The following is a 12690-nucleotide window of genomic DNA, read 5'->3' on the forward strand; positions in this document are numbered from 1 at the left end:
CTCAAGTCCTGGAGGGCCACAGTGGCTGTAGGTTTTCATTCTAACCATCTTCTTAATTAGTAACCAGTTTTTGCTGCTAATTACTTCTTTTAATTAACTTGACTCAGGCCCCTTTGTTGTTTCTTTTTCCTTAATTAGTGGCCAAACAATAATAAGACATGAAACAAGCAGCCACATGACCAGCTCACCTGTGCCCATCACACAATATTTGAAAATAACAAAAGGTGGAGGTCTCAGTAAGGCTGATCTCTCAGGTCACCAACACATCTTGACGGTGTTCTTAGAAAAAAACATAAAATCATCAGTTTTGGAAATGTCTGCTGTGGCAGAATGAATAATTAAATAACGGGGTTAATTAACAGCAAGCATTGGCTTCTCATTAAGAAACTGGTTTTAGTTTGAAGCCCCAGTTTAGCTGCTCATCTGTTGGCTCGTTTCACATCTCATTTCTGTTTGGCTGTCATTTAATGAGGAAATGAATCAATTCGGGACGGGCTCAGAGTAGAGCCGCTGCTCCTCCGCATCAAGAGGAGTCAGATGAGGTGGCTTGGGCATCTGATCAGGATGCCTCCTGGACGCCTCCCTGGTAAGGTCTAACCGGGAGGAGGCCCAGGGGAAGACCCAGGACACGCTGGAGGGACTATGTCTCCCGGCTGGCCTGGGAACGCCTCGGGATTCCCCCGGAAGAACTAGAAGAAGTGGCCGGGGAGAGGGAAGTCTGGGCATCTCTGCTCAAGCTGCTGCCCCCGCGACCCAACCTCGGATAAGCGGAAGAGGATGGATGGATGGATGGATGGACGAATCAATTCAGAGGACTGAATCCTTAAAAACAGGGCAATGAAAATGAAGGGAAAAAAGTGAATTAGCAGTGAAAACTGATCACTGATTAGGAAAAGGTTTAGAATGAAAAGCTGTGGCCACTGCGGCCCTCCAGGACCAGCTTTGCAGACTCTTGCCGTAGAGGAATAAACATCCATTCATCCATCCATTATCCAAACCGCTATATCCTAACTACAGGGTCACGGGGGTCTGCTGGAGCCAATCCACAGGGCGCAAGGCAGGAAACAAACCCCAGGCAGGGTGCCAGCCCACTGCAGGGCACACAAACACACACTAGGGACAATTTAGAATTGCCAATGCACCTAACCTGCATGTCTTTGGACTGTGGGAGGAAACCCACGCAGACACGGGGAGAACATGCAAACTCCACGCAGGGAGGACCCGGGAAGCGAACCCAGGGTCTCCTAATTGTGAGGCAGCAGCGCTGCCCACTGCGTCACCGTGCTGCCCCTAGAGGAATAAACAGTTTCAGAAAAATGGGTGGAAGGTGTGTTTCAATGTGGAGGAACTAATCTAAGATTCAGGATGCAGTGGAAGAAACAAAACTGCTGTGTCACTTTACTACACCCACAAGGCACTGATATGCATGAGCAATAAAACCGAAATGGAATAGGTGTGGAGGAGCTGCAGTTTAGAGCGAGAGGCAAATGATGATGGACATCAAGGGAGGCACGTATGATGATTAGGTCTAGTCTAGTATTTCGCATATTTTTTGCCATCCTTTAGTTGGAACATGTCATCCCATTCCAAACTTCATAATATAATTACATTTATTTATGTATCTAGGGACAGGCAAAATGGAGACTAGTAAAAATCAAACCTTTGAATGAACCGCTCCTCCATTTTTACAGCTAACGGGAAACCAAACAGTTGAAAGTAAATTCCACACTAGGAATAGATGCTGTCATGCATTTGCACCCTAGCTGTGGTGTCTTTGTCACAAAGGGATGTGCTGCTTGTTTGTCCTCCACGAGTCGTCTTGGAAATCAAGGGTTCCAAAAAGACTGGGGCAGATCACAGCTCCCAGAGGGGCATGACTCCTAGATCTGTAACCACTGGGGTAGGTTTACCAACAACAACAAAAAAACTAAACTAAAAAGAGATAAAAACAACTGAGGTGTCCCCTATGGCCATGTAAGTGCCCAACTCATATTGAGGTAAGTTGGCTTTGGCTTTCTCCAAGACCTCCATTTTTCCAATTTGATACCTACTTCACACGTGTTCATTCTAAGTGACCTGGTCCATTACACTGCCACTCTCTAATCGATCACGTACACTCTCTGCCTCTGTTCAGTGACCATCTCCAGTTTACAGTCGAGGCCAGGGTGACATTGCAGAGAATCCTGAAGTGATTGGAGGTTAAGGACAGAGAGCAGGGCATTTCTGGTCCTTTGCATATTTAAGGCAGGTGACTCAAAAAACGTTTCTGTGACACACAGATGGGGAAAATGGAGTCAAGGATGCCACCTCAGGCCAGTAGTAAGTCCAAGGTTAAACCCTTCCGTCTTAAATATTTACCCATGAAAATCTATCCTACTCCAGGGATTGTGACAAGTGGTACCATTACTCGATAAACTCTAAGGACACCCAATGGGTGTTCTTGAGACCAGTGAACATCTTGAAAACAAGCCAACACGATAAACACGATCCCTTCAGGGTTTTTTTGCTACAGGGTAATTCAGTATCCCTTCGAACAAAACTCAACAGAAGTTTTTAAAATACTTTTGGACCTTGGTGCTTTTTTTTTTCTTATCTCTTCATCTCTTATAAAAATGATTTGTATAAAGATTTTACCATCTCTTCCTTGAGATCATAGTGACATACGATACAGCTGATGAACATTTCTGAGGTGTGTTACTTCTGGCTGACCTTCAGCTTCTCATGGGAAGTTGTGGCATCCAGTGGCTGCAGTCTTCATTTCCACTCATGTCTCCTTCATTCCAAAGGCTCGTTAACAGCCCATGAAGTCTCATTGTTGCCTCTTCTTATTTTTGATGGCAGTTGTTCAGCTGTCCTGTGTTTGGAGAACACATTGCATAATCACTATTATTCATATCAGCTCATTATTATTCATATTATAAGATGTAGTGTACATAACACCTTTTACTAATTACACTGTCTCATAGCATGCCGGACTAAAATCTAAAACACATAAAAACAATACAAAAGGGCAAGGGAACATTCTCAGACCTGCTTAATCCAAATCAGGGTTGTTGGGGGACATTATCGGGACCAGCCACACCAGTCGACTACAGGGTCCACTCTCATGAGACCCTCCATAATGTAACCAGTTAATCTAACCTGTACATCTTTGGGAGGAAAACTGGAGGAAACTTGGAAGAAAAATCGACACAGGATGCAGCTTTTATTTTTTTAGATTGTTCTCAAATATTTCTAAAACATTTCATTTATTCTGCTCAATGCTAACTGTGGCATAACGGGGCATAACAAAGCTTTTAACTCCATTCTTCCAAGCAGTCTAATTATTTTACTTTTCTGACAGAATATCCATGAGTACTTTCAGAAGTGTGTCAAGAAATGCTATTGCAGATCCTTTTTATAGCTACTATGGAAATGCGCCTCGCTGGGACTGCTCTCTCGTCTTTAGCTTGGGCAGAAATGTTCTTCTTTTTTTAGAATTATTGTGTGTTTTTGAGGGAGGTGATGGTTTTTAATTATATTTATTTCTTGAGATTTTGTAAAAAAAGCTAAATTTCCCCTTTTGAGACAAACATTTACTTATTTACCTGACGCCTTTATCCAAGGCAACTTACAACATTTATGATACAATTGGTTACATTTCTTTTGGTTTTCCAGTTGGAGCCCAGGCAGGTCAAGTGACTAACTCAGGGTCACACAGTGTCAGTGGTGGGATCTGAACCCACAACTTGTAGGGTTTGAGGTCCAAAGCCTTAACCACCGCACCACACTGCTGTTCAGATAAAATAATCTATTATACAGTGCCTTTCATATCTATCTATCTATTATATAGTGCCTTTTATATCTATCTATCTATCTATTATACAGTGTCTTTCATATCTATCTATTATATTGTGCCTTTTATATCTGTCTGTCTATTATACAGTGCCTTTCATATCTATCTATTATATAGTGCCTTTCATATCTATCTATCTGTCTATTATATAGTGCCTTTCATATCTATCTATCTATTATACAGTGCCTTTCATATCTATCTATTATATTGTGCCTTTTATATCTATCTATCTATTATACAGTGCCTTTCATATCTATCTATTATATAGTGCCTTTCATATCTATCTATCTGTCTATTATATAGTGCCTTTCATATCTATCTATCTATCTATTATACAGTGCCTTTCATATCTATCTGTCTATGTTATATAGTGCCTTTCATATTTATCTATCTATCTATTATATAGTGCCTTTCATGTCTATCTAATATACACTGCCTTTTATATCTATCTATTATACAGTGCCTTTTATATCTATCTATCTATTATACAGTGCCTTTCATATCTATCTATCTATTATATAGTGCCTTTCATGTCTATCTAATATACAGTGCCTTTCATATCTATTATATAGTGCCTTTTATATCTATCTATCTATTATACAGTGCCTTTCATATCTATCTATCTATCTGTTATATAGTGCCTTTCATATTTATCTATCTATCTGTTATATAGTGCCTTTCATGTCTATCTAATATACAGTGCCTTTCATATCTATTATATAATGCCTTTTATATCTATCTATCTATTATACAGTGCCTTTCATATCTATCTATCTATCTGTTATATAGTGCCTTTCATATTTATCTATCTATTATATAGTGCCTTTCATGTCTATCTAATATACAGTGCCTTTCATATCTATTATATAGTGCCTTTTATATCTATCTATTATATAGTGCCTTTCATATCTATCTATCTATCTGTTATATAGTGCCTTTCATATTTATCTATCTATTATATAGTGCCTTTCATGTCTATCTAATATACAGTGCCTTTCATATCTATTATATAGTGCCTTTTATATCTATCTATTATATAGTGCCTTTCATATTTATCTATTAAATAGTGCCTTTCATATCTATCTATCTGTCTATTATACAGTGCTTCTCATATCTATCTATCTATCCATCCATCCATCCATGAGGAGCTCCTACTCACCTCAGCGGACTCTTGTTGTTCCTCTTCGATGTGCATCCCATTCTGCATCTCTACACTGATGGCAGGAATTCGCAGCTCCAGGTCAGTCCTGGCATGTAATGAGGGCTTGTCATTCTCCCAACTTGCAAAGCCCTTATTCTTGCTGTGAAGTCTGTACCTCATCTTAGGAAAGGTGTGTGAGCCACAGTCCCCTGTCCCCCAGCTGTGTTCATGCCATAAAGGCTCTGTCTGTGTGGCCTGGCTGGTGGTTGTCCTCTGAAGTCTCACCGAGATCTTACGTGCGGAGCCAGTCATAAGAGTGATTGATCTGTTGTCAAGATCCTGATTGTCGGGTGTGACACCAGGGAATTCAAACACATTGTCTGGGGCTAGCAAGACAGTAACAAGAAAAAAGAAAAATAAGTACAAAACAGAAAATTGAGGATAACTGAAATAATAACTAAAACTATCTTCTAGATCAGGGGTTGCCAAGTCCAGTCCTGGAGGACCACCTTGGCTGCAGGTTTTTTAAGATTTGTTCCCCTGAATTTCTTTATCGTTCCTCTGATTTGCTTCATTTCTTTCTTTAAATGGCACCCAAACAGAAATTAAATGTGACGTGAGTGAGCCAACAGAAGACCAACTGAGTCAGGGCCTCAAACTCCAGCCAATTTCACTCCAACCAGCTGCTTAATGAGGTGCCGATTCTTGTCATTAATTAAATCAGTTCTTTAATTCCATGGCTTATTGCTGTTTTTATTGTGCAGTAGCAGTAATTTCCAAAATTGTCGACTTTTTCTGTGAAAATGTTTTGTGGACCTGAGCAGATCGACATTCCTGAGACCTTCACCTTTCTTTATTTTCAGATATTGTATGATGGACACCAGTTGTTTTGGCTCATTTTGTATCTCATGATTGTTTGGCTGCTAATTAAGGAAAAAGAAACAATTAAGGGGTCTGAGTCTTCAAGAACAAGTCAGTTAAACTTAATTCAAAAGAAGTTAATTAGCAGCAAAATCAGGTCACGCATTAAGAAAAGGGTGAGAATGAAAACCTGCAGCCATGGTGGTCCTTAAGGACCAGAGCTGGCGACCCCTGTTCTAGATGTCTAAATCTATTTTATGGCTTCTAAGCCAACAACCATAGGAAAACAAGTACAGTATGACGGATCCCATTTTCTTTGTTTGTCTTTTGAAACAGATTTAAGTTTACATTTTTAAAACGTAAAATTACATTACATCTTGCCTGAAGAAGAGGCTTGAGTTGTCTTGAAAGCTTGCATATTGTAGTCTTTCTAGTTAGCCAATAAAAGGTGACATTTTTCATAACTTCTCACCTCATTTTTAAAATGAGAAAGACAAATATGACAGATATTTACAGTAAATGCTAATGCAGTGGTTTGCTCTACAGGTCTTTTTTGACTTGACTCCCCCTTTAAGGTGCCCTGGACATCACATGGCATCACATATTTAACTCCTAGCCTATTTTATATTGATTGATTGTATTAACCTGTAGTGCCAATGATCCTAACTTTTAGAACTGATGACATGTTGAATGTTTTCATAGGTTGTGAACAAACAAATTGTCTAAAATGCAGAGGGAAATCAAGTCAAGGCGGAGTGGTGGCTCTGTGGCTAGGGATCTGCACTGGCAATCAGAAGGTTGTCGGTTCGAATCCCGTAAATGCCAATAGGGACTCTGCTCTGTTGGGCCCTTGAGCAAGGCCCTTAACCTGCTATTGCGGAGTGCTTTGAGTAGTGAGAAAAGCGCTATATAAATGAAAAGAATTAATTGTGGGTTAAAATTTACCTGAAGGACGTGGCAGTGTTCAAAATGTGTAGCAGTTGTACAAAAATGTGGCATTTGGAAACTTATACTTTACAAAAAGCCTTCACATTTCTGAGCTAAAAAATTACTTTCTCAATGTTTTATAGAGGGTGGCGCGGTGGGTAGCGCTGCTGCATTGCAGTAAGGAGATCTGGGTTCGCTTCCTGGGTCCTCCCTGCGTGGAGTTTGCATGTTCTCCCCATGTCTGTGTGGGTTTCCTCGTGTCGCTCCGGTTTCCTCCCACAGTCCAAAGACATGCAGGTTAGGTGCATTGGCGATCCTAAATTGTCCCTAGTGTGTGTGCGCCCTGCGGTGGGCTGGCACCCTGCCCTGGGTTTGTTTCCTGCCTTGCGCCCTGTGCTGGCTGGGATAGATAGATAGATAGATACTTTATTAATCCCAAGGGGAAATTCACATACTCCATCAATTGGATTGGCCCCAGCAGACCCCCATGTCCCTGTAGTTAGGATACAGTGGGTTGGATAATGGCAGTGTTTCCCAGCCTCGGTCCTGGGGACCCCCGGTGGCTGCAGGTTTTTGTTCCAACCAGCTTCTGTTTTTAATTGGACTCCTGGGCTAATTAAGTGAACTGTTATTTCCCAAGTTCAGTGTTTTGGGAACAATATAGAAATTAGAAAACTAAGTTTGGTAAAATATATATATATAGATGTACCGAGCAGTTATATGGGAATAATGTATTTTTTTATTTTTAACAATATTTTCATCTTGATTTTCATTCTACTTTTCTAGGTGTTCTAATTGTTTAATTAATCCATTATTTACTAATTAGTGGGTCTGATGCTAAAGTACTTGCAGCCTCTGATTATTCTGTGTTGTTTGCCCGGGTGTCTGCTCTGCTCGTTTTTAATTGTCATTAATAAGATACAACGAAGGTGAAAAACTGCACAGAGAAATGACAAAATATAATGAAATCAACAAAAGAGAGGTAAGCATTTAAATCTATAGCAAAAGCAGAAATATTTCTAAGTGTCTTGTAAATGTAAAAATCATGCTGATGAGCTTTTCTGAATGTAGAATAAAAGAAAAAGAATACCAGCTAATTAAATGAGATCAGCGCTATCAGGTGTTGTCACTGATTAGGAATCTGGTTGGAACAAAAACCTGCAGCCACAGGACCGAGGTTGGGAAACACTGGGATAATGGATGGATGGATGGATGGATGGATGGTTGGTTGGTTGGTTGGTTAGTTATAATAGTTATTATTGAGTTAAACATGAATGTAATGATTCAGGTGGGTGAAGTTTCATGAATCTGCTTCATTCTGCAACCTTGACGGATACTATGTGAAAATAAAGATGTGTGGTAAAGAGGAGAAACTTCTTAAGTGTATTTTTGGCTTAGGCTCTGATGTACCGCATAAACAAATACATAAATTAGAAAATACCGAGGGGGTACAAATTATTCAATTTGAATTTTAACTTTGAATTAAAGATGGAGCAAATTTGAAATTTCATTCTGTAAAAAAGTCATAGGTGCATCTCACAAAACACCAAGTGGCCACTTCATCTCATTTCCCAATGGGGACCCAGCCTGAATTTGTTGGACTTGGGTACAAAAAGGTAGTGAAGGTGTAGATACTGGTATACGTGACTTCAAAGTGTCTACTATGCAGAAAAGAAAATGTTATCAGATTTGAGGCAGGTAGCCTGTTCACAGCGGTTGGCGCTGGACCTCTAATCTGAATGGATTTGTAACTGAATTAATTTCTGGCAACTGGTGAAAGCACTGCATTACGCTGAACACACCATTCTGTTTCTCAGCCATTCTAGACCTTTCCTTAGGCTTACTGAATGGCATCATACCCTGCTGAAAAGGCCCATTCCCAAGTAGGTACACAGCTGTCAGGAAGGACTACCTCTATAATTAATCAGGAAGACATTTCTCGTATTCTGTTGTATTCAGATATGCCATCCTCATTTCAAGGGACCCGACTGTGAGTTCGGAAAATGCACACTGCCACTGTCAAAAAAACATTGTTTGAATGGAGCAGGATGGATTAATGAAATTATGGGATGTTTACTCTGGTCTTTCTACCAAAGAAGTAAAATTCAATAGCATCTGTTTTTTTTTTTTTTTTTGCCCACTGCTAATCCTTTCAGGAGAATATTGTAATGGACTCAGATGGGTCGGCCATGACAAGTACAGCGAATGTGTGGCCATGTCGATTGTATCTTTCTTGTTACATTTCCCAAGTTGTATTAGATTCCATTTACTCCTTCTGCTTTACAGATCACAGAACTGCCATTGGCTGAATAATTTTTTGGTGGTTTCCTATCTCAGTACACTCACAGGAATGTTTCATAAGTAAACCCTGCAGGGATGGTTGCAGTTGATAAACTCCTTCCATGTTCATGAACACCTAAGCTGTTACTCGTGCCCTCTTAGTTGCACTTCTGCATGTTCTATTAATACCTGTCTCCTTGCTTTAAAGAGCCATATCTGCACATTCGAAGAGGCATTTGATCAGGCCATCAGGTATGAAGGATGGGCAGGTGCACCAAATGAAGTGAATACTCAACACAGTTAGACACTCATCGTGATGAAATTCATTATATTCTTCTTAGCTGGGACATCACACATAAAACCAAAAGAAAAAAGGTTTTGTACTGGTGAGGTTTTGTCTTACCATTACAGGGTGGAACTGATGGACTGCTGGGAAGTGATCCATGTGTGCAAGCAGTAGGAGATACGTTCCCCAAAGAAGTGCCTCTGGACAGTTTTCGACATGCCAGCACCAACAAATCTCTGCATTGCTTATGGCAGTTTACTCCACAGTCTGCATTACAAACCAGAAGATTTATAATATAACATTGGAAACTGGGTAAAACAGAATAAAAAAATATACCAAAGTCATTAAATTGTAAATAATATACAAGCAAAAGGCTAATTATTTGTCTTACCAATAACAAACAGCACTACCAAACCCCTCAAGTCAAGTCAAGTTGGGGAGCATGCACTGGTACAGCACGTTGCTGCACCGACTACACGACGAAACAACTCGGGATCCTGGTTGGCAACCCCCCAGGCAGATACGCGGTCCAGTCCCACCCTCCGGAGATGACCCTCTATCTGCCGCAGCCAGGTGTTACGTGGCCGACCACTTGGCCTGGTCCAGCCACTCGGGTCCTCAACAGTGAGGATCTTATGAGCTGGATCACCCTCGGGGAAATGCGCCACATGGCCGCAGTGCCGTAACTCACAATGCAAGTAATGTGCCTCATTTGGGACTCCATGAGCAACCGCTCATTACAGTAAACACAAAGTCAAACCAACAGTACCCAAGGATTCTCCGAAGAGACACAGTACCAAAGGAGTCCAGTCTTCATCTCAGGTCACTGGATAGCATCCATGTCTCGCAACCATATAGTAAGATAGGAAGCACCAGGACTCTAAAGACTTGGACCTTCGTCCTTTTACACAGATATCGGAAGCGCCACACACCCCTTTCCACTGACCTCATGACCCCTCATGCTCTCCCAATCCATCTACTGACTTCATAGGAAGAGTCACCAGAGTGTCACTGCCAAGGTAAGTAAACCTCTCAATAACGAGGTCGACACTCTCTCCACAGACAGACACATTGCTGATGGCCGTGCCCAAGAGGTCACTAAAGGCCTGGATCTTTGGTTTTTATCAGGACACTCGCGAGTCCAGACACTCAGACTCCTCACTCAGTTTCTCGAGAGTCCCCATCAGAGCCTCCATTGACTCTGCAAAGATCACAGCATCGTCAGCAAAGTCAAGATCAGTGAGTCTTTCTTCACCAACAGATGCCACACAGCCTCTGGACCCCACGACCTTGCCCAACACCCAGTCCATGCAAGCATTGACAGAGTAGGAGCAGAACACACCGCTGATGGACCCCAGAATCAACTGGGAAAAACACAGGACAAATGCCTACTAAGTGTTTATTGTAAAATAGCTAAGCAAAGATTGAAAAAATAAGAAAAAGTTCACGTGGTTGGTTTGGTAGGGAAGGAGGTCAAAGGTTGGCCTGCAGATTGAACAAATAAAAGTCTCATATAAGAGTCAATGAAATATTGAAAGAGTGACTCAAATGGTTCAACTCATCCACAATAAAAATGTTTGATACATTATCAAAAAATAAGCATTTTACTAAAATTGGGAAAAATAAAGAAAAATAAATGAACAAGGCGTTTCTGACCCACTAGGCCTGGCTGAAGGTGTAATTCATCAGTTCTTAACCAACCAGGCAGACTGGCTGCCTTCCCCACTTAACTACTTCCAGAACATTTCAACAACTCACCACTTCACCTTCACCTGTCTTTATCTGGGTATGTGGTCTCTTTAATTTCCTGCTAGGGACGCTTTGCCCCAACTCATCTCACAACTCTAGTATGGAACAGCCCTTTAAGCTCTGGGTCAGGGTTACTTCCAAGGCCATTTCAGGTAAGACATCTCTGGTCGGAGATGTTCAAAATAACTCCAGAGCTGTTACTGTGGTCCCCTGGAGGCACACTGAGCTCTGTTATTTTGTGAAATGTGCCAAACCTAAAGTCCACCATGATACTAATCCCTTTCAGAGTCTGATGGCCTTGGGGAATTCACTTCCTGTGAAGCCATTACACTTGTAGGGTGAAAGCTCTCCTATGGACACTGCTGCTCTTGGTTTCCTGGTGTTTCTTATTCTTCTCTAAGCACCTGCCACATCTTTTCAATATTGTTTATAATTCTCATGACCTTGTTCATATGACCACCCTTTACTATATGCATTAAACTGTAGTATCTTGCTCTGCACAGTTAGTAATTTCGTTTCCATTAAGGCCATATTATACAGATTAGATAGATAGATAGATAGATAGATAGATAGATAGATAGATAGATAGATAGATAGATAGATACTTGATTATATATAATACAACAGCTTAGAACATGCAGGCATGCCACATTTAAACCTAAGGCTCAACTTCTAAAACTTACATAAAGAAAGAAATAGGATGACCCTCGCTAAACTAAAGTTAGACCACCAGTCTTCCAAAAGTGGGGTTGCTTGGTAAAGGAGTTACCATAAATTCAACCTTTTCAGTCTAGATGAACAGAAATATGTATACTGCATATGAAATGGTGGACGGCAAGCTTCCTACAGATACAGAAGTGTACACTACCCTAGCACACAGCTTGTGCTGCCTACCTTAGAAACCCAATGCTCAGTAAACAGTTACATCAGAATTTATAGGGTCTGACATACTCTTAGCTTAAAAGGGGAAAACGCTTGACTGTCTTCATTGAAGAAAGTTATTATTCAGGACACAGCAAACAATTTCAAAGAGACTGAGAGCAATCAACAGCTTCATCATAAAAAAGAAACCACCTTCTGATCTTCTATGATAAAATGTGTGCTATCAAATAAATGGGTGGATACTTCTGTTGAAGTCCTGCAGAAAAGCCATAGCATCAGAGGACATTTAACCAATAGCAAAATTGTAGTGCAAGAAATGTTATCTATGTATATATTAAATATATGTGTCATTTCCTGTGCGGAATGTATGCATGTCCCTTGTACTTGATAGTTTTTTTTGCAGGTACAGTGATCCCCCACTATATCGCGGTTCAGTTATTGCGCCCCCACTACATCGCGGATTTATTAATATTACTAGACAAAGAGCCCGTTTCGACAACGTAAGATGAAACAGGCACGAGTTTGTGTCAGCAGTGTATGAAGAACAAATGATAAGTAACGAAGAAGTTGTTTTGTAATGATTGTAGTCCGCTTTACTCATTACTGTACAGACTTGTACTGTTAGTTGATGAATTTTCCAGGCCTATAGTATAATATTGAATGATGAATGTTCCAGTACAATATGGAATAGTAATAAGTATAAGCACAACATACCTGATATAGGTGTAT

At 40.6% G+C, this 12690-nt stretch overlaps 1 protein-coding gene across 1 annotated transcript in view; it reads right to left on the minus strand.

Moving 5' to 3' along the window:
- Positions 1 to 2033: 2033 nt before the first annotated feature.
- rasgrp3 (RAS guanyl releasing protein 3 (calcium and DAG-regulated)) overlaps positions 2034 to 12690 on the minus strand; it is a 104158-nt gene continuing 93501 nt past the window's right edge. The window contains exons 15-17 of the mRNA XM_028820653.2: positions 9448 to 9597; positions 4995 to 5362; positions 2034 to 2854 (exon numbers count right to left, since the gene is read on the minus strand). Coding sequence (XP_028676486.2) covers positions 2846 to 2854; positions 4995 to 5362; positions 9448 to 9597 — 527 coding nt within the window. The 3' untranslated portion in view covers positions 2034 to 2845. The remainder of the gene's footprint in view (positions 2855 to 4994; positions 5363 to 9447; positions 9598 to 12690) is intronic.

Source organism: Erpetoichthys calabaricus, chromosome 15, assembly GCF_900747795.2.
Source record: "Erpetoichthys calabaricus chromosome 15, fErpCal1.3, whole genome shotgun sequence".
Classification (NCBI taxonomy): domain Eukaryota; kingdom Metazoa; phylum Chordata; class Cladistia; order Polypteriformes; family Polypteridae; genus Erpetoichthys; species Erpetoichthys calabaricus.